The 22,716-nt window shown below is 36.1% G+C and overlaps 1 protein-coding gene across 4 annotated transcripts in view; it reads right to left on the reverse strand.

Annotated features, from left to right (window-relative positions):
• Positions 1 to 22,716, reverse strand: part of AKAP6 (A-kinase anchoring protein 6) — a 263,132-nt gene that overhangs the window by 2,686 nt on the left and 237,730 nt on the right. For 3 of the 4 annotated variants that reach the window (XM_085061926.1, XM_085061924.1, XM_085061925.1), the window contains exon 13: positions 3,330 to 6,787. In XM_085061926.1, the coding sequence (XP_084918052.1) occupies positions 3,371 to 6,787 (3,417 nt within the window). In that variant the 3' untranslated portion in view covers positions 3,330 to 3,370. The remainder of the gene's footprint in view (positions 1 to 3,329; positions 6,788 to 22,716) is intronic. The other variant, XM_085061927.1, reaches the window with a different exon arrangement.

The following is a 22,716-nucleotide window of genomic DNA, read 5'->3' on the forward strand; positions in this document are numbered from 1 at the left end:
TGAGTCATGGGTCACAGTGACAGCAGAAGATCACATGATCTCATGTACAGACAGATCTTTCAAGGTGACCCCTAACTGAGAAATAAAATCAGCATAGCTTTATGAGCACCTCTGTTGAAGAACTCTGTGTTGGCTCATGTGAAAGACTAGTCAGTGTTGTCAGAGATATTTTTAAGCCTGCCCATAGAATTGTTATAAATTTCCCACGATGGTATTTTTATTTTTTTTAGCACACTGTTAAATAACAGGATTGCAACATTTGACAAAAATATTTATTCACTATTAGTTTTATTCTCCTGTACATCCAAGGTAGATACTAAAACAGTACAAAATCAACCTACATTTGAAACCATGCCTTTTGCAGCTTTGAATTCTCAGTATGCTTTTAAGGTACACATATACTATAGATTTTTTTCTCTAAGTATTGCAGCTACACATGGAATTACACATTTAAATGAGCTTACAGCACAGGTGCTTCAGGAAAAATAATGGTGTTTGCCATTTATCTTTCAAATTAAATAATGTGTTTTTAAATAGTAACTTTTTTCATAATACACTTATGGGAACAACATTTATCTGTCACATTTTAAAAGATGTATTAGTAATAAATGTAAATTACCTTTGGAAAATCAGTAATTAGCCTCATCAAAAAATAAACAATCTGCCACCAAAAAGATAATCTTTAGCATAGTTAAGTATAATAACTGTTATTTGAATAAGTTAACAAATTAGGATAGATTGCTTCTGTAATTCACTCTCCATAGCATGAGAGATGAAGTTAAAGTATCAAGCTTGTGAATGGGGGAAGGGAGTTCAGACTTTAGTGAAACCAAGCCTAGCAGCTTATATTTTCATTTTTGGTGTGCCAGAGATAAACTGTATGTATTCTAGAACTTTATACTGGGAATAATGCCATAGTTTCCATGGAAGTAGTGCTATGTGTACAAGTTATGAACTACTATATCTTCCTACATATAAAAGGTAGGATGTAGTATGAAGGGCTTTGTTCTCTTAAAATAATTTGGCAACCCCTGGCCAAAAGTAGAAGATTTAACATAACTCTATTGAGTTGTTGTATACAGATTCTGCATTATATTTTATTGCATTGTGGGCATTTATTAATAACTCTGTTCTCTATGTCCAATCTTATTCCTCACACAAACTGCATATTTTCATATCCAGTTTTATGAAAAAAAAAACCCAAAACCAGCTACCATGCAAGTAGCTATGAAGTCCTGAAGAGTGAGGTAAATTTATGCAGTATTTTGAGATCCTCAGAGGAAAAATACAAATAAATTGAAAAGACATGTCATTATCTAAATCAGTGAAAAAATGAGAGCAAGGATAAAATCACACTCACTACAGCAAGTATTCTTCCTCAAAATAATATTATAAAAATGAGTGAAAAAATAAGAAAACTAATAAAACAGGAACTTGGAAAGCTTATGTTTACATAATTTTCAGTTAACAGTCTCAGACTTTTGTCATCATCTCAATTTCCAAATAGAGACTTCTATATAGACATAAGCCATTTAATGTAATTCTAGAATACATGGTACCATCAATGAGTTGTGTAATTCATAGTTGATTTCCATTGCTTCTCCAGTTGTTTGGATGTGTCCAAGTGTGAACCTAACTGGCAATCAGCAGGCCATGATAGCCTATTTCAAAGCCATTCTAGAAATATCCTCTTTGCTGTGATGGTTCCAAGATAATGCATTAGTCAAATAGAGAAATGTGTTGAGATAGTGGCAAACTGTAGACTATTGCTGTCATAATCTAAAGGCTTTGCTAGGTATACATATGTGAATATGTGAATGCTGGGTTAACCACCAATAAATGAAAAGCCCAAAGCATAGCAATATAACATGACAAAATCAAAAATTAGGAATTTAGATCTCTAAGAGCAGCAAAGAAATCTATTTTGTGTAAATCAGATGAGATCCTCTGCTACAGCTACATATTTTGCAGTAGGAGAGTACTAATGGTTTTCCATGGGCAGTGATGAATAACAGCCTTTTTTGCTGGCAGCATCATGGAATCATAGCATAATTTAGGTTGGAAGGAAACTTGAACATCAATTGGTCCAACCTCCTGTTCAAAGGAAGGCTATTTTCAAAGGTAGAAAAGATTATTTGGGGCCACATCCACTTGAATTTTGAAAATCTCCACAGAGATTTTCAGGTGGAGATTCAAGAACTTCTAAGGAAAATCTTTCCCATGCTTAGCCCTGTGTTTTATTGGAAATTCCCTTGCTACAGCTTCTGGCAAGCAGTTGCGTTTGGAATTGGATTGGCATTTGGAATTGCCATGCTGGCTGTGTCTACTTGGGGAGTGTTTCCAAAGACTAATGGCACTCGATAGAGCTGTGTTGGCTTTTGGGTCACCAAACAAATGAGACTCAAAGCAGCAGTGCTGCATGCTAGGAACTGTTCCAAAAGTTCCTTTGTAGATCCTCTTCTCTTGTTAAATGTGCAGTTATAGTTCAACACTTATGTGAGGTCAGAAATTTCAGATCTGAGCTACTTTCAAACATTGGTAGAGATTAGGACCACCTTTTTGCCTTAGGTTCCACCATCTTATTCATGTTTCAAAATGCTTACCACAAAATAGAACTGAAGTTTGCAGTACTGCTGGATGACTATCAATTTCTATCTCCAATACCCTCACATTATATACTTCCATGATGTTATAAAGATTTGTTGTTTTGGTAACCTCAGCTTTTGGCCTAACACTATGTCATAATAATTATGTTCTTAATAATGGCTTACTGAATTTAAATCATGGTAAACTGACATCATGAGATAACATATTATCTCTCTATTCTTCAGTCTACTTAGCCATTCTTCATGGTTTGTCTGGAAATATTGTAGAACTCCAACTCACTAGTCAAACTAAATTCTTGTAGAACTGGAAGTTCAGCTTCATCAAGTGCTTTGGACCCCCTCCTAAGACCAGCTGACTGCAGAGAAGGGTATCAATGAGCAGAACTGGTTTCTGGTTCCCTCAGCTGAGGAGGGAAAAGGAGGCTGATATTATACTTTTGAAGAATTTCCAGGTTCCGCAAGATAGCAGACTTGTTCCAGAAGTGAGCAGCTCCAGTCATTGCAAAGCCAAAGGGCAAAAAGCAATTAGTATTCACTGCCTTTGTTGACTAGTGGCATGCAATCTGGGATTATAGTGTAATGAAAACAAATGATATAGCACTATCATGAAATAGAACCCTTGGCTGGCAATTTATCGCCTTTCATTGTACAAAAAAGTAAAAAAAAAAAAAAAAAAAGGTAAAAAAAAAGGTTTAAAAAAAGTGCAACTTGTAGAGTACATACCTGTTTTTAGAATAATCTATGTGCCTGGAGAGGATTACATTCTATCTGTGCATATTTATATGTCTTTCCTTATGAAGTTTCACGAGATTTTCTTCACAAATAAGAGTTTTTCTGTTCTGATGCAAAACATCCTTTTTCTGTGAATGGCCAGGCTTTATCTGAAACTCTCTAGCTGAAGCCTCTTCAGAAGCAACACATCCTTTTTTCTCTTCTGGTCCAGGTGATTTTCCTGTACTACTCTTTTTAGTGCTAACCTCTGGAGAATTCTTTTCCAAGCTTTCAGTTTTTCCATCTGAAAACAGCAAACCATCATCAGCATTTTTCAAATTTCTTGATGCACATTGTTTGTTACTATTTGTAATATTTATATCATTGTCATCCCCACATAAGAAAGATAAATCCCTACCTTCAGAAGTTTTAACTTCTAATGACTCTGGAGCCCTTTCACCTAGTGACTCTGCAGATGTTTCAGAAATAGGGTTAGAAATAGGTTGCTGCTGCTCAACTTGTGCTTCAGAAGAGCCATTAGAAATAGACTGCTGCTGCTGCTCAACCCGTTCTTCCTCAGGACATGCTGCAAAAAAGCATTCAATATTTTCTCTCTCTTCTGTGAAGTCCAGTGGCACAGGAGTGCTGCTCTTTTCCTCTATGTATTTGATTACCTCGCCACAGTCACTATCATGAGAAGAAAGTGAAAGATAAGAATAGAAGTCCCCTTTTCTTAGCTGGATGGGTCTGTGAGAGTGTTCTAATACTTTTTCCTTGATCTGTGCTAATGAAGCTGGAGCAGATGATTCACATACAGGTTGTGACTTACTTTTCAAAGCTGTTGATGCCATGTCTATTATCTCCTTCACAAAATTGTGTACTGAGCCATCTTCTGTGGATTTTTTATCAAAATCAGCAGATTCACAGTTACAGCACAAATCAAGACCATTGGCTGATGAGTTGCATTCTGCTTCACTGGATTTCAAGGCTGCACAGCTATCAGGAAATTCTTCAGTAGTGCTTATTCTATGTTGTTGACCATTAGGTAAGGATGGCTGTAAACCTGTATCTTGAATGCCTACAGAATTAATTTCTGAGGAAGATTCAAGGCAAGGCTTTTTTGCAGGAGAGGAAGCAACAGAGCAATGATCAGGCTGAAGATGACTTTGACATTCTCTTGGAGAGTTTCTGGATCCGGCTGAGGATAGAACAGTCTCCTTGCTATCCATATGTGAATCATCTGAACTGTCTGTAAATGCTTCACAGATACCACATTCATTTTCAGCTTCTCTGACATCAAGTGGTGCATGAGTTTTGGGAGTTGCTGCTAGTCTAACAAGACCTTCCTTTTGACTGCCAAGGGTATTTTCAACATTGCCATTCTCCATATCATCCACAAGCTGATCCTTCACAACCTGAGAGATGTCTTTCATTGGGTGACTCTTTGTGCCTTTTTCACGATCACATGGCATATTCTTACTATTGCCATTATTTTCTGATATTTTCTGTACTGAACCATTCAATAGCGTTTCAATGCTTAATGTATCTGTGGCTTTTGATGTCTCATTACTAACTTTACTGCGCTGAATTTCATCACTGAGGTTACTTTTTCTCTTCTCCCTTGTCAAGGAAAATTTTGGCCTAATCCAGGTTTGGAGTTCATTTTTTATATAATCAAGTCCTGAAATTAAATTGCATTCTTCATAAATATCCTCATCAGTTGCTATACTGGAGTCGTCATCTTCATCTTTGATACCTAGCTCTTCCTCAGTTAAGGTAAGGGTGGAACTTGAAAGCAAATCACTGTCATCTTCATCATCAGTACAAGCAGAAGTGCAGGAGACATTAACAATCATGCTGACATTGACATCACTCTCATCAGCTACAGATCTATTAAGATGTTTTCTAAATGATGCATTTGAATCTGGTATTTTATTTCTGTGTAGTACAATGTCTTCAGAGCAGAGAGAAAGATCCTCGCTGCTGCTGAGTTCAGTGAGAGAAGCTGCTGAATCTTCATTGATTGAAGATGCAATATCTAGAGACAGCTGTCCAGTAAAAGACATTTTTTGAGAGCTACTTTGGAGTGTTATATCAGAGATGCTGCGCTTTATTTTTTGATCTGAAGGACTCTGGATATTCTCTAAGCGATTCAAAAGATCTAAGGTCCTTTTACTGAGCTCTCCAATGGAATCACTGCTTGCACTTATATCTCCAGAGCCATGATGACTAAAAAGATCTTCATTGCTTTTGTAGGAAGTCAGCCAGCTCTCCAAAGACGCGCTTCGCTGAAGACCATCTCCACTTTTAAAAATACCTGAGCTGAACAAATCACCTACTACAGACAGAGATTCTAAAGAAGAACTATGAGATAAAGTTGAAACCTGCCCTATATTCTCTGTAACAGTTAATTTTCTCACAGTTTCTGCAGATTTACAGGAATTGGGATCTGAATCTCCACAGATACTTGCCAGAGTATGATCATGAATAAACCCATCTGGTTGTGACTCTCCAGACTTATGCTCAGATTTACCAGGTATTTTGTCAAAACAAAACTCATGAAACAAATTACCCTCTGCATATGTTTTTTCAGTTTGCGATTGTTTCATTATCACTGGTAATTTGAATTTGGAGCCTTGAAGATATGAATAATCATAAAATGTAAACACATCATGTTTTCCTTGCAATTCTTCTATGCAACCAGGGTTAGACATGGTAATGCTGTCCAAATCCTCATCATTTTCACTTCCACAACATGCAGAAGGAGCCAATTGGAAATCATCTGGAAGACTAGCATGATCTTCTCCATCTTGCTTTAATTTTGGTTTTATTACATCATCCACTTGACTTTCCACATGCCCAATTTCAGGATTACTCTGACTGCTTTCAATATCATTTAGCAAAAAAATTTCTGAATTATTTGTAGTTTCTGTATCACATTCACTCACTATCCCACTCTCACTCTCAGAATGCCTGCTTATATTTCCACTCTGATACATGTAGTTACATGGTTTAGCCAATGTGGTCCCTCCTATTAGATCTGGCAGGGATTTGGTAGATGAAAATGATGAGTCTTTACTAAGACTTTTGTTTAAAATGTTGGACTGCATTACACTGGAGAGTCTGGATGCTTTTTTCAAAAAAGGCATATGTTTTTTTTCTGATAATTCAATATTATGAAGACTATAGACCTGATAGATGTGAGGATTTGGAGGGGAAGTAATGTTGGGACAATAAAGAGGAATTCCACGATTACTGATACTTTCATCTTCATTCACATCATTATCACCACATTCTTCTGAAGCAGGTTTCTGGTTGAGATCATCCTTCTTGAGCTCCTGATCAGGATCACTTAAGTCTTCGTGAATACTGATCAGCTTATTACTTATGTCAGTTTCATCCCATTCCAGTGCATCTTCATTTGGACCATTTAGATCCATCAAACTGGGATCAATAACATTTAGAGGCTCCTGCAAAAGAAAAAGTCAAAGATTAAAAATATTTACAGCTGTGCTTTAAATGTGCTTCCACTGAAATAATGTAAGTTAATGGAAGTAAAGTGCATTTTTGGAACAATGACCACTAATAGGCTTTTAATTTTGTTACATCTTGTGTGCCATTAAAATAATCAATTAAAATGAAACCTAATTTTGCAAAATTTCTTAGACTTCTTACTTTTTTGTTCTTATTTGCTGTCAAAATATAATACAAAAATTTTACTTTTCTTTATAGACATTAATTGTGTTTATTCACTTTATATATAATATGCTTTAACTTAGAATCACACAAGAGTGTGTTAGTAAAAAACATGCAATTATGTTGGATATATTAAAATCTTTCTTAGCCTGCTTAAGTTTAAAATAATTAAGGTGTAAAGGATATATGAAAGGATTTTTAAAATTTTTATAACAATCTTCTGTATTGTCAACCTTAGGACAATGGATCACAATATCTGATGAATTTTTGTTAGAATTTGTATTTATTCTTTACTTGATAATAAAAGCACTAATGGCCAGTAAGTAACTCTGATGAATGTAAATATCTTCAGCTGAAAGTTCAATCAGTTTACTCAAGGACCACATGAGTTTCAAATATTGTCTGCCCTGGTACCTTTCTCTGGAAAAGGGTTAATAAATAATTGAGCTAAACCTAATTTTCTTTTTTTAAAGAATTTTGTAACTCTTCAGTAATATTTGTTATTATGAATCAGAACATGTGGTAACAAGAATTGTTACTTCCAGAAACATGTGTGGAAGAGGAAAAACACCTTGACAACTTTTCTCATTCAAATGTGATGTGCCAAATGACCAACAGTGCCAAACCACTTTAAGCACTTGAAAATAAGACTGAAATGGTCCCTGATTTGGGGGCTGAGCACAAATTAATTTCACTTTATTTTTCTATTTATTGAGAGGCCTCCATATTACAGAAGGCTTTGCTTATACAGGGAGTCTTGTAATAGAACTGTTGACTAATGTAGAATTGCTTGGTTTACATCATCTGAACAGCTGAACAGTGATCATGGTATCCACAAACACAAGCACTTCTTCCAACAAAACCTTTCAACTCTGATCTCTTGCTCCCTCTAATTTTCTTTGAGCCAGTGGTGTTTTTCAAATACAGCATTGACATCATGCCAAACAGCAAGAGCAAATCACAGCAAACATAAAGCAGATAAAATGAGGCTGTAGTCCAACGAAGTGCAGTTCTGCACAACTTAGTTACTGACTTAGATTCATCAAAACTTGGCCAAGGTTAATTGTGCAAGGAAAGGCATGTACTTCTGACTTCGATTCTCAGCTGGAAACTTTCTTTGAAGTAGGAACTAAAGCTCCTCAGCCCTTTTGTGAGCTCAATAGTTAGGACACTGATTTTGGGCATGGGACCCTTTGTCAGACTGGGCATAAGCGATTTGAACCAAACTATTCTCTCAGGAGAAGCCCTACCTACATGCTGTTCTGAAAAAAAGTCTACTTGTCCTATGTAATTTTGCATAAAATAATTAAATATTAATTTGGTCATAGATCGATGAGGAGAATTTTGTCCTGCAGTGCTGAGTTTGGCATGTTTGACCAGCAAGAGACACAGACAGTGTCAAATCTCTGCTCCAGTGACTGTTTAATTACGGATATAGGTGGCATTGTTTCTATGCAAGACACAAGGCTATATCGTTCCAGTATGTCCAGTAAACCAAAGGCTAAAACAATCAAATGAAATCAGGAGGAATTATTTTCTTCAAACCAGGCAAAGTAGCTATCCACCATTCAACAGGGTGATACAATTATTAACTTATTTGATAAATCAAGACTCTCTCCATCTGAGATAAATCTGTGTCCCCATGGTTCATTGGGCTTAGCTGTAATGTAGGTCCCTGAGTACTGTAGCTGTGTTAAGATATTGCACATAACAATGGGCAGAACTGCGGGTGCAAAAGAACTTTTTCCGACTTGGCAGGTTAGGAGGCCTCTGGTATTTCATGAATCTGTCATGACTTACGTTGAAATTTAGAGCCACTTTCTGGATCTACCTACTGCAAAGCTTTTGGAGAATATTTTTGCTAGAGTCCTTCCCCCCTCCCCCCCATGAGACATTGGCTAAAGTTAAATTCCTGCAAAAACACCCATTTGCTAGACAACTATGGCTCTAAGAGCAGTTCTGTACATTGTGGAGTTCAGAAATCTTTATTTGGATTTGCCAGTTTGCCATGTTTTAATAAAAGCTCCTGGTTTGTACTTACTTGGACCCCGTTTCCCACCTGTAGCTGACCATTAAGTAACATTTATGTAAAATGCAGGAGAATGATTGTAATTGTTTATTTGAAAACCTGTTAGATTAAGAAAGAAATCAGATTCAATGGCTCATTTTCTCCGTGTCATGTTTTACGACTCCATTGTACTCAGCATTACGAAGACTTTGCTGTGGAAAGTTTCCTAAACTGCTTGATTTCACTGTTTTAAGCTTCTGCCAGCTGCAAGAAGAAATTATTGAAGGCAGGAAATCAGCAGCAGGTTCCAAGGATTTTATGTTCCATAGAATCTGATTCTGTTTCTCAAAACAAAACATTTGGTCCTTATTGGTCAGGAAGATAACCTTCTCTCTGTAAATCAGCACTTGGCTGCCTTGTTTATTCAGCAAGTCAGATGGACTAAAACAATAAAACATGTAGAGTTGTGACCTCAGCCCATTCATCTTCACTGAGTGCTCCCCACTTCAAAGCCGACTTTTTTATTCTTCAAATGCACATGCTTTTCTGAGGCCTGGCATATAATCAGAAGTTTTGCAGGCTTAGTCTTATAGTAAGGGATTTATTTTATTTTATTATTTTATTTTATTTTATTTTATTTTTATTATATTTCATTTTATTTTATTTTATTTTCCCTCTGTTGGTTATACTTGCAAAGACTCTTATGTAGACATGGTTATTTTACCAATATAGTTTTCTCTGTCCAAGGAACTGACATAAATTGATATTAGTGAATTACTACTTTAGTTATAAACATCATATCCCTTGAAGTACAAATTTAGTGGTTATCAGCTAAATTGGCAGTCTTTCCCAAGTACAAAGTTTAAACTTTGAAACAAACCACTCAGCTTAAGTCCCAAATATTTTGAATTTGGCATTTTTAGTACAGGTATATATTTTCCCTATCTTTTTTTACAAAATTTAGTGAACTGTTTGAACAAGATGAACTTTGAGGTAGTTTCTGGAAGAGCTGAACGACAGCCTCTTGAATAAATCTTCGGAGTGAAGAATGGAAGGTGGTGTCACTCCAGCCTACATTTGCACTGATAGCAATAGCTAGGTAAAAACCCAGGAATTTCTAAGGGCTATTTTTATTATATCAGATGTCTCTTTTTCAGGCTGCTCAGTGCAGAGGTAGAGTGCTGGCTGATTAGAGTCATCATGTTAGTAATAGATTATTAGGTCTTGCCAACAGAATGTCTAAAATTCACCAAACTTATCCTTTATTGGTGCTATACAGAAGAGGGTAAAAATGATAAATGTTGGATAGTGTCAGAGATGAATTCTGTTTGCTCACTTTACTGGGAAAAAATAGTGTTGTTTCTTCTTCTATGTTTTTCATTCAAAAGAACCGTATAGTATTGTACAATTTATCTTTTACACAAAGCAGATAAATCTTCTACTGCCATTTCCAATTGGGAAAACTTTACTTGTGTAAGAGCTGTGCCATGTTTTTTGTTTCAGTTAATTAAGAATGTGGCTTTCCTATAGAGTTTGCACTTGCAGACTCCAAAGGAAGTTCTGCCTAGCCTCGTTCGAGGTATCTGAGCAACTTGGTCTAGTGAAAGGACTCACTGTCCATGGGAGGGGAATTGCAATGAGATGATCTTTAAGGTCCCTTCTAACCCAAACCATTCTGTGATTGTATGATTCTATGATCCCTTCTTGAAATGCAAATACCCTAAAAGGAAGGGGTCTATCACAGACAGACATGCTGATCTCCACATGTAAGACAGATTATATTTAACAGGAATCTTGGAGTGTGCTACAGAGCTTCACATTTCAATGGGGTTAGCCCCATATGCTGACTCTTATGCCCTGGCTTTGCTAAAGTCTGTGGCAAAACCTGTCGCAAAGGTACCATCCGGTCTGGCAAAAAAATTTTGGATACCAGTTTGTGTAATTGATTGTACTAAATTTCCTGGAATTTAGAAACTTGTTTTTTATACGTGCAAGAGTGTGTGAGTATAAATGTATATTTAATTTTTCTAAAAATGGACAGTTTTAAAGTAGGTCAGAGCAGCCTCTATCATTATAAAGTCACTAAATACCACTACATTTAGAGAAGATCTCTGTGGTCACAGGGTTCACAGCAAGAAAAGGCAAATAGTTTTGACAAAGAAAGTAAAAAAAGAAACAATGGAAAGAATGAAAAGATGCACAATATTATGCATATTCCTATTTTTTACATATTACCACTAGATAAACAACAGTTAGGAACATTTACTGTTGCATGAAAAGTTTTAACTATGATTAGGTGAATAATTAATTAAATTATAGACTCAGAAGAGTGAAAGGTTAAATTAATTCTAATGTATTTGAATGTGCTGCTTTAAGGAGTTTAGCTGTTCCTGCTTTGAACCCAGAACTATTTTTCTCAGGACAGGATTCCTATTACAGTGGGATAACTCTTATGAGCACAATTAGGTGTGTTCATAAATGCTTGTAGAGTTGGTGTTTAATGGCTAACCAGTTAAGCTGCAGATAATGTTAATGGGAAGAAATAAGGTTACTAAGCCAAATAAAGACATTTCCTCAGCCCCAATGTTCTTTAAGGAAGAGTGTCAAAATGCATTTTTTCATTTGTTTCCTTTACTAAAACAAGAATAGTTTAGCTTTTTTCTGAAGCAAATTATATTTTTCTGAAGCAAATTATATTAAACAATGATTCTCTGTTTCAACTTCATTTGCATGTGCTACTCCAGTATAGATACTTTGTGTTGGTGAAACAGGCCTGTAATATAACCCCTACGTACTATTACATTTTTTTAAAGGAATTAACATGAAAAAAAGAGCTTTTACAATAATAAATACAAACTCTGTTCTTCCTCCCTCCCTGCAACATATCCTTCAGCTGCTGTGGCCAAATTATCCAAACTCAACTGCACTTAGAGGCCAGGGGAAAAAGAAAAAGGACAGAACACCATCCCCCACCTCCAGGAATGCATACACATTCAAGGAAGACAAACATGATTTTGTCTTTTGAAAAATGCAAGTATGCCAAGTACTTCTGCTGAGGGAAATGGTCATGTGTACAGTACCACTTCACCTCTGCCTCACTTAAACTCATTTTCTAAATGGTGTTCCCTATATAACAGGGAAAAGAAAACTATCCCCATTTCCCAATGTTTTAATATGCATAAGCATATGCATAATGTTTCTTGTGCATAATACTGAAGCGGCCTACACATTATAATATAGTCTCAGAATATATGGAGGCAGCATGCTTTATCACAGATCAGGAAAGAAACATGTCATGACCATACATATTTGTTATAATCGTAATTAAAAGCAGATATACATTTATTTCCTGAGAAAATGAGAACTAAACCTGTGGTAATCTATTAATGCATTTTACAAATATTATTGTCTCTCTTGGTGAAATTACATGCGCAATCCTGCACATGCAGAAGTCCTCCTTTTCTTTCAAGGGTTACGCATGCTTACAGGTAGCACCAGGGTCCTACCTGGGGGGTTGTATGCACAGATTCCTGTACCACAGAAAGGACACTGACTTTGCCTCTGCCCTCTGCAGTCACAGATGTCACCTGCAATGGTCTCAGTATGAGCTGGGAAGAACTGAGGCTCCACCAATGCTCAGGTCTTTATGATGATGTTTGAAGTTCTCTGATAATGCTCAGAAATAACAGTCTAGATTACTACTATTGTCATATCCAGGTTTTAAAACAGGTAATTTTCTTTATGGTGGCAGCAGCCTTGTGGACACATCTTCTAAGCAACAGATAAAATAACTGCAGTGACATTTGAAGAGGATTCTAACCTGAAAACTATTGATCCCTACTGGTAGTAGAAGTGTTTTAGAAATCAGGGAAATTGGCCATTCTCTAAGCATTCTTCTGCTATTTCAATGTCACTTGATGATGCTAGGTAACATTCTGGGGTCAGTCGAGCCTGCATATGAGTCCTATGAGGGTCTTCTAACTTCCTTGGTAAGCTGCCTGCAGCACCAGATGGACAAAAGAAAGAGTGAAAGGCTCCAGCCTCTCCATCACACTCCAGCTGGAGTGTACAAGCCAGGCTGAAACAGAAGGTGAGCCATGTCAGCAGAAGGCCTGCAGCAACCAACTTTAATCCCAGATCAAGGCAAAAGCTTGCTCAACAACAAGTTCAGAACCTGCACTGTGCATCAGTGCATCATTCTGAATGACCTATCCTGTATCTGTTTTCCATCCTCTATGGAAGCAGTAGCCTTGTTTTTGGCACCATATCCTTTCTAACATCTCTGTTTCTCATTTGCTAAAGAAGCCCCTTAAATGTTACTAGAAAGAAGAACACCTATAACATTTTATATTGAATAATATTGACATCCAAATAGGTTTACAATCCCAGATCTATATCACAAGTTGTGTATTTGGGCTTTTTTTTTTATGAGAAAACCTGGCTACATGGCATATTTTACTGACTGCTGTTTTTACTGCTTTGTAGCTTTCTTTTCATCTGTCAAGAGGTTACATGACAGGATTTTTCGCCCTTGAATGTCATTTCATATCTCACCTTTACTTCAGAGAAATATATGATTTTCTTTGTTCAAGAATCCATCACAAGCCCTTTATGAAACTCCTAGCAAAACATTCCTAGCTTTCAAACCCAAAATGTTTCCATGCACACATAGTTCAGAACAGAGCAAATCCTGGCACTGTACCTCAAATACATGCCCATGCAAGTTGGTGAGAGTTCATCCATGCCAAGTCTCAGAATGTGACCCAAATGGGGTCTTTATGGCTAAGACTATAAAATATCCATGAAATCAAGGGAATCTGTGGAACACCAGTATTAATGGCAAATAAATTGCATTCTGCTTTTAGATGCTCATAAAAAAATTGTACAAGCAAAATGGCATAATAAAATCACTATTTTTTTCTCTTTGTAGTGGTTAAGAGGTCTGCAAACTGATTAAGAATACTTTCAAATTAGTATCATTTGCATTAGAACTGGTGCTCCTTTAACAGTGTACTCCCTGTTAAACCAGAACAACTCAGTGGATGCTGTGAATGGACACAATAGCCATCTCCAACCTATAGCAGGCACATCAGGACACCTGATATCATGGCTTTTTTAAGAGCTTTGTTTCAGCAGAAATGAGTTTTTGTGAAAAACTTTGAAGAGTAAGAATCACCATAGAAACATAGATAGATATAAGGTACAAAGGAGCAGGACATAAGCCCTTAGGAGGTTGACCTCAGGAGAAAACTAGAAAGAAAGTTTTTTGCATGAAGACCTGGAATAGAGAGAGTTGAACTTCTAAATAAAAATTCTTCCAGTATACTGGAAAGGGAGACTATCTATTATTTATGAATAACAGGACTGCATGAAAAATACCTGTCCTTATCATCAGTTTCTTCTTCTGAATCAGCTGAGAGACCACCAAATTCATGTTATCAATGAGAATGGACTCCTTGTCCCCCTTATTTAAATTTTCAACACAATTTCTTTGTAATTTCAGTTCTGGTATTTCCTGAGGTGTTTGATTCACCATCTGCAAATTTGGGATATCGACTTGAGGGGAGTCAATAAGCAAGTATTGTTAAACCAAAGGCTAGAAGAATACTGCATACAATAAGTATTTGCGCAGTCTGCCTACCCATGGATTTCCAAGTGTTAAGTTAAACATCACAGTTGTTAGTAAGCGGCAGATAGTTCTGGCAATGGATCAAAATTACAATGGTAAGCACTTTGAGGCTACACCGGTACAATTGCTCTTTGCCATTACACAGCCTATAGCTAAGAAAAGCTGTTTTTCAAATATTGCAATGCAGAAACACTGGCCTAATCTCCAAATATAAGCAGTCCCTAGGTAGGCAGAGCTCTTTCACCAAGATCATCTCATTCTTGAACTTCCAGATTATTTTCTTGTCTCCTTCTCTGGTAAGTGATTATGTTTATAGCTCTCTCTGTACATAATAGATGTCAACACGGCTCTGGAGCTGGCTGAATAAAAAGGATTGGAATTTCCAGTGTAGGACAGTACATTGAACAGGTCCTGTGCAATGTCTCAAGTACCAGTATTATGTGCACAGTTTGGTTTGGTGACTCGGGAAATTATTTGACATAAACATACTTTGTAGAAATTCACTTAGAAGAAGCCAAAGTAGTGGACAACTATATCTTGCTATTGTGAAAGGTTTGTATGTGCTTGGCTTAGTTTGACTCAGTACAAAATTGCAATAGGGAGTAACTCACTGTTACAAAATCACTATATTGCCATTCAATTTTCTTCTGTTACAGGTTATTTTAAATGTCACACTGTCGCTGTTGAGCAGCTAGCAGAGTAATGAATGCATCGGTTCTCAGTGGCAAGAAGGAATGACCTTTATTGTTTTGATTTCATCACATTTATAGAGTTCTCAAAAGTCACCCAGATTGGTCAGTCAGAAGCCTTCCCCCAGGCCTGATTGGCCAGGCCTGCACTGTCCAAGTTCTGAGACACTGTTCCAAAAACATCCAAACTTTATCTTTATTTACAAAACACAAGAAAACCTCTCATGGGAAAAACTGTGCTAGCCACATCACACAGTTTAAACTTGTGCTCAAATTGAAATATAAGCTGAAGATTTCAGTCTGTCCACAATGACTATTTTCAGTGCTGCTGAGGCACAAGAAGTCTAATGAATACTAAGAGTTTACAAAGTAATAACTGGGGAACACAGGGGTATTAGTATTAATGTTCTATCAGTAGAAGTTTTGTTAATATGCAGTGTAGAGCTTAAAGTCTTTCCTGCAGCTGCTCAGGTTTTTACTGGAACTGGATGTTTGACATGTACTTTTTGTGTAATGCTTAGAAATTTTGGAACAGTTTATGGAATTGGTTCCACACTGAAAAAATATTCCTCTCCTTAAAAATCAAAATGGATTTTTAGAATAAAGCGTCTTTCTGAATTGTTCAGTTACCCTGTTGGATAAGCTGTGACTCCATAAAATTTAGGAACTCATTTATTATGTTTGTAGATCAGACACTGCATCTATTCACAAAGTGAATCTTTAAAACTTATCTTTCATTAGAGCTGTAGGGAGGCCCAGTCTTTCTCCGTTCACTCGAGAAGGTGAAGCTCAAGAAGATAATTAACCATGAAACAATGAGGAGGCTTGCTGGGTAAGCACTAGTGTGAAAACAGTTACTCCTCACAAAGGAGGGGAAATTAGCTGGCTGGATAAAAAAGGAAGTGTCAGCCTGGAAGACTGAAAGGATTGCAAGTATAAGTAGATAGCTCTATGCATCATTAATGCAATTTTTAAACACTTAAACGTCACTGATTTCTAAATTTAAATGCACTCAACTGCTATGTGTTAGGGGAGATTAATATGCCATTTTAAAATAATTTTTCTTAAACTTTCCATTTTCACATTTCACCAAATTTAGTCATCCTTCCCACGCATGAAAAATCACTGCCTCTTAGTACTGTATTCTTGTTTACAAAGCCAATATAAACAGATTGTTCTAAAAAGATTCTGTTTGCTCATTGTGTTTTACAAACTCATTATTTTACATTAATATAGATATTTTTTATGAACAGAGTTTCCTTTGAATTTACTGTTTCACAGAGTAAAGACTTATGATATATCTTTCTTTCCAAAACTTCCTTGGACTCAAACAGTGTTCCCTGAAGCAGCCACATTTTTGGCAGATATTCAGTTATATGCTATGCCAAAAGAAATAGAATAAACAAACACTGCTTAATGCATCTGGCAAGGTAATTTACATATTAATGCACACACACCAAACACGAAGACCTGGACATGGACTAGAGATACAATGATGACACAAATATCTTATATGTAAGGAGAAATGAAATTCAGATCTTCAGTGCTCATAATTTACATTTTATTATTTAATGCATATTATAGTACCTCTAACAAAAATGTATGTACCTATTTAAATATTGTGTAGAGGTACTTACTATATTTTCTGTATGTTTTAGAGAAAAATATGTTAGAAATATCTTGGAAAACTGTTAAGTGGGTACATTTTTGAAAGTTTCCTTCTGGTGAAAGCACACTACCTAAATGGCCGTGTTCCAGTCCTTGGAAATAGCAAAAAACCCTCCAAACACAATGAAAACTCTCAAGGCATACTGTAAAAGTTCTTCACTGTACACATAGTATAGGTAAGCCTCCAAATCTGCATGTTCACGTGCTTTCAAACAGAATCTGTCATTTTGGGTGAGATCAACAGTCCATTCAGCAGAGTCCATCTCCTGCAGTGGTTGGTAGTGAATGTTTATGGAAAAGTTTAAAAACCCTCCAACACATAGAAGGGTATAGAAGCTACCATTCCAAATTTGAGAAGTCAGCCTGTGGGGACATTCAGAGTTGGAATTTATTAAGCATTAATTGATGTCTCCTCCATCAATTTGTCTAATTGCTTACTGAACTCATTTGTATTTTTGCTATCCTGTAGGAACAAATTTCATTTTTATTATCCACTCCATTAAAATAGTATTCCCTTTTGATTGTTCTAAATCTCCTGCCTGATAATTTCATAAAGTACATTTTACTTTGTGTGTTAAAAAAAAGAGTGAATAATTGTACTTTAGTTATTTCCATTTATTTTTAAAATACTTTACAATTGTATTCCTGCCTGCTTAGAGCTGATGCAGCACCTAGAATATCCTATAGTACAATGAGATACTGACTATGCATGACTTCCTGAAGATCCTGCAAATATATTTCCAGAGTGGCATGAGGGTTGTCGCCTCATCATCCAATATGGAATGCCCTTGTAAGATGGAAAAACTGCAATTCAACCTGTCAGAATATCAGGTTCCCTCTTCTTTTTCTAAAAACTATTTTATTTGAGAACTCTTGAAAAAAAAGATCTGAAAATTAGCTTCAATTACACTCAGATACCATTCCTTGCAGAGTTGGATTCATCAAACATGCAGAGCAACAAGTCAAATTAATTTAATAATCACAAGTTTGTGACTTTCATATTTCCTTTAACTATAATTTTTAAAACAATGCTGGCCTGAATCACGAACTTATGATTAGTGGATATTAGGCATACAAATAAAACACTGACTTCATCCTGTAATTTCAACACAATGCATTGCAATGAGAGTCAGTGTCTGCTGAGCACTATTAAATATCCGACCCTATACCTAAGTGCCTAAATAGGAAGTGAGTTTTTTTGAAGACCTCTGTCCTTGAAAATAAAAACCTAACCAATGTACCATTTCTTTCTTAATAAGGTAAATTTGCTGTTTAAATGGTGTTTGACAGTTCTTTCAGTATCTACATGCTTTCGGAAGACATTTGGATTCCCAATTTCTGCATATTACTTATTTTCCTACTAAAACTAATTATTCTGGAGAATTCAACTGAAGATTTTAGTCACCTTGCAGTTCTAATGTATGTTTCAGTAAAAAAGGAATATGTCTTTATCAAAGCTGTGCAAAAGTGCTTTACCCACTGCTAATTTGTAGCAAGGAAATAAAAGACCAATAGATTGACAGATGACTGGTAGAACATATGCTGCCATGATATAAAGGCCAAAACCTGCTACTGTGGTGTTGACTTTTCCCAGTATAAAGTTATAAATCTCACTTTTCTAGGTTTTACAGGATTGAATTCTCTCATATCAAAACCTGAATTTTACTATTTGTAGAGTATTTATTTTAAATGACTGTGGCAAATTGATTTTCAAATACTGTAGTTACCTATAAATGCAAAGAAATTAAGAATGTTGGATATGCCCCCAACAGGAGTCAAATTCAATTACATATGAGAAATATGACGGAGTTTTCATGATCATATGTTGAATTACAGAGCCATGTGATAAACTGTTACTTTTGAAGGCCTAAGTGGCATTCTATATCTCTTGGGTGTTTGTAAACCTCAACCATTAAAAAAAATCAGATCAGCAGAGAAATGTTACCAACTTTTTACTAGCTATGAATTTCTCATCCAACTCTGAAACAACACCAGTCTAGAATACAGAGTCAATGACAAGATAGCTGAGGAACAGGAGTATCTTTGGACTGCATGGATGAACACAGAGGGTTCATATATTCCCAGAAGACAGATTTACAACTTCTTACTGGGTAGCACAGCACCACTGACCAGCTTGAAAGTTTCTGAGATATAATAATTTTAAGTGTTTAAGTAACTCTAAAATAGATTGATTTTCCCTCTCTGAATTCATGCATTTGAACAGTTTAAAACTGAACTAATCAGGAAAGGAATAAAGAAGAAATCCAAAGTAATACTTTAAAATATATGTAGATGTGTATACAAAAAATTGTGGCATTGAGCCAGCAAGTTTATGTTATTGTTCCCCTAATATAATAAAGCATAAAAAAGAACAAGGTCAGCAATTTAAAGACTTGTCAGTCACTAGAACTGACTTCTCACAGGATGTAACTAAAAACATTAGTACAGTCAAAGTATTTTATACGCAATTCAGACACTATGCTTTGAGCTAATTCTAACACCAGGTTCCTAGTCTTGCAACACTGTGACCGCGGTATTTTCTGTCTTGAATAACTGAAGTCAGTTTTCCACTGTAGGATGAGGTGTGGACAGTAGTTATGCATGATCAAGTATCATATTTGGGTTAAAAATAATGATACTGGGAAATATATACTTTATTTATGTTGCTTTCATAGCCTTTTTTTTTTTTTTTAATTATGAGCAGCCATTATGAAGCATTCCCAGTCTCATAAATGAACCAGGTCTTCTAATAAAGCAAGTAAATGTCAAGAAATTTTTTGTGTTTCATCAAGAAAAAAATCAAATAGGGCTTGGAATAATTAAGTATTGTCGCAGTTGTTTTCATCATTAAAATAACTCTTTACTTTTAATGCAATTTAATTTATCTTCCTATGCTCATGCAAATAACTTACTTTTCACAAAAAGTAAATTTCACCTCTCATTTTAGAAAGTTTGCTGGGTACCCTGGAAAAGGTGAAGAAACTAAATGTGTCTGCAGATTAGCAAGGAGTTGCAGAAGAGAAATATGTATCTCAAAGTAGTATGTTGAGTTCCAGTTGAAGACAATGGCGATTGGAACTTGCTACTGTAGGATTTTGGTTGAACAAGCTACAAGAAATGCTCTAGTAGGTTTCACTGTTATATAAACCAAAAATTCATATGTAATCAATAGCATCAACATTAGCAGGAAATGTATTTCTAGACATTTCAGTTCAGGGCAAGGGACTGCAAGAACAAGAATGCTGAGCTATTCTTTCTGCTTCAGCTGGTTCACCTTCTGGAGCAAAGATAAACTGCACTGAAAGAGATTTCACAGAAAAGCCTATTCCTATCATTGTCCATACTGAAACTATGCTACACATGAAGACTTTCTATTCAGTGCTCTCTTTTCACTAACCAAGACAAACAGTGCTCAGGGAAGCAACAAAGTAGAATTGGTGACTATATTTGCTATCAACCTTAACAATTCAGCCTAGTCCCAAATCGTCTTCTGTGACTCTAGAGAATTGGTAGACTGTACCTTTACTTTCCATCCTCTCCACAGGGAGAGCTCAGGCTTAGTATGGTTTAACAGAGATTCTGAAGTAGTGGAATAAGGCTGCTTTAGTCTCTGGAGTCTGGATTAGCCATTAGCCTCTCCTTGTCTAATTCAACCAACAATTGGTTGTCAATAATGAAGTCCACTATGTGATTTAAATTAGATCAAGAGCTAAAAGAATGACTCTGCGGCAGTGAGCTCAGATGAGCCACCTTTGAGAAGGTTCACTCTCTCAGAGGTCTAGACTTTGTCTGGTTTGGCTGGGGTTATGAGCTTGAACTTCCCATCATTTTATAAAGCCATGGCAAAACATGGCAACATCTGCCGGAGTGAGGGAAACAGCCGAATAACATAGCAGATTGGTGAAATGCAGGGAGTATTTCACTCTTGGATTGTTACCTTATACTTTCAGTTTGACAGAAAAATTTGCAGTCTCTGAGGAGGGAGTATAGCCCTCTGTTGAAAGACTTATATGTATTTCTTTTTTTTCTTTCTGTTCACTCTAAAAACCTACTGCTGCATGTGACCACCCAGGAGACTCTCTCAAGAATACAACACAGCATTTATCTGAATTTTGACTAAACTTGACTGGGTCTGCAATTTTTCACTAAGATCTGTTCAACAATAAAGATTTTACTAGCTTCTATTTTGTCAGCTCATCCAGACTCTGTGTACTGCCATGATGGCTGCCATCATAACTGTGGCTGGTCCTCAAGAAACTTACAAGAAACACAGAATTTCTTGCAAGAATGCGGGGCATATCACCTACAGTCAATTAAAGTCCAAGAAAAATCTAGACTTATGTTCACTGTTTCTGTAACTACATTTTAGACCCTACAGATAATTGTTCCATGCTGTCTGACATGGATATTGCAATGCAACCCAGAAGCTCAAAAATATACACACCTCACATATGAGAATGGTGCATCATATTACAAACTCTAAAATCAAACATCCACTCACTTAAAAAAATATTTTAAGGAAGCACCAAAGTGGTCAAATGCAAGCCATCAAAACTGTACTGTGATAGGCTATATAGAAGAGGTCCAATATCAAAACAATAATTGTGATAGATAATGAAAAAAACCAATTTGTAAAGGTTCAAAGATAAACAATTAAATAATTTGTAAGGGCTAGATCATGTAATAGGTGTTCAATATGTAGTGTGCCCTCCTCATCCAATTAAGTTAATCATCCCTCAGCACTCTGCTATGCTAGACATTCCTGATGAGCTTCTAAATTTTATGCAAGATTTTTAGTTAGACCTCACCTTACAAAATGATAACTTGTGATGCAATAAAAAAACTAGTAAAAACTGAGTTTTGTTTAGTGAAGCTGTATAGCAAATAACTGAGCAATGATAGATTCATTTTTTACCCCTGAAGGAAGTGGGTTTGTCTGTGTATTTTTTAATCTTAGAACAAGTGTCATTCCATGGGTTAAAAAAATATTCCATCAGTCAAGTAAATATAGAGAAGTGAAGGGGAGACAACATGCCCAACATTATGAAAAACTGTCGTCTTTCCCAGAAAGCATCACAGAAACAGGTAAATAGAGAAAAAGAAAAAAAGATACCAAATCAGAAGTAATATAGTACATTTTAACAATTTGTTTTTTCCAACATTATAAAGAAGGAAACCAGGAGAATGTCGGGTAAAAACCCTGAACAGCCCTTTAAGCAGGCTCTATACTTCCTCAGAAACAGGCTTGTGGAAAGAAGTGCCTTTCTCTTTTTTTTCCTTTCTCTTTTTTTTCCAGTGAGCTGTCTCACCATTGCAGATTTTCCCAAGTCCTTACAACTCTAATTAAAACGTGGTAATTGGTTATGTTACCTCAATTACCATGATGCATGGACATTGATACAAAGCGACACCAATTGAATCCCTTGGGTGTTATACCCCAAGGCCATCCCATTTATTGTGGCCTTATTATTTTCAATTATGTGGCTGGATGTACAGCATACTTTCAAGCCAATACAGACGAGGGCTTTGCTGGACTTACAGTGTAATGTACGCATAACATGACTCAGAAGAAGAGAAATAATTTTCCTTTTTTTTTTTCCATGAAGTAAAGTAGTGAACTTGGTGATCAGACAATATTTCAGACGTTAGGACAAAGTGAGAACTACAGCACCTAACTCAAATCGCCTTAGCTCAAAATCTCCATTTTAA

The sequence above is a fragment of the Lichenostomus cassidix genome, chromosome 5, assembly GCF_008360975.1.
Source record: "Lichenostomus cassidix isolate B80296 chromosome 5, HeHo_3.0, whole genome shotgun sequence".
In the NCBI taxonomy this organism is placed as follows: domain Eukaryota; kingdom Metazoa; phylum Chordata; class Aves; order Passeriformes; family Meliphagidae; genus Lichenostomus; species Lichenostomus cassidix.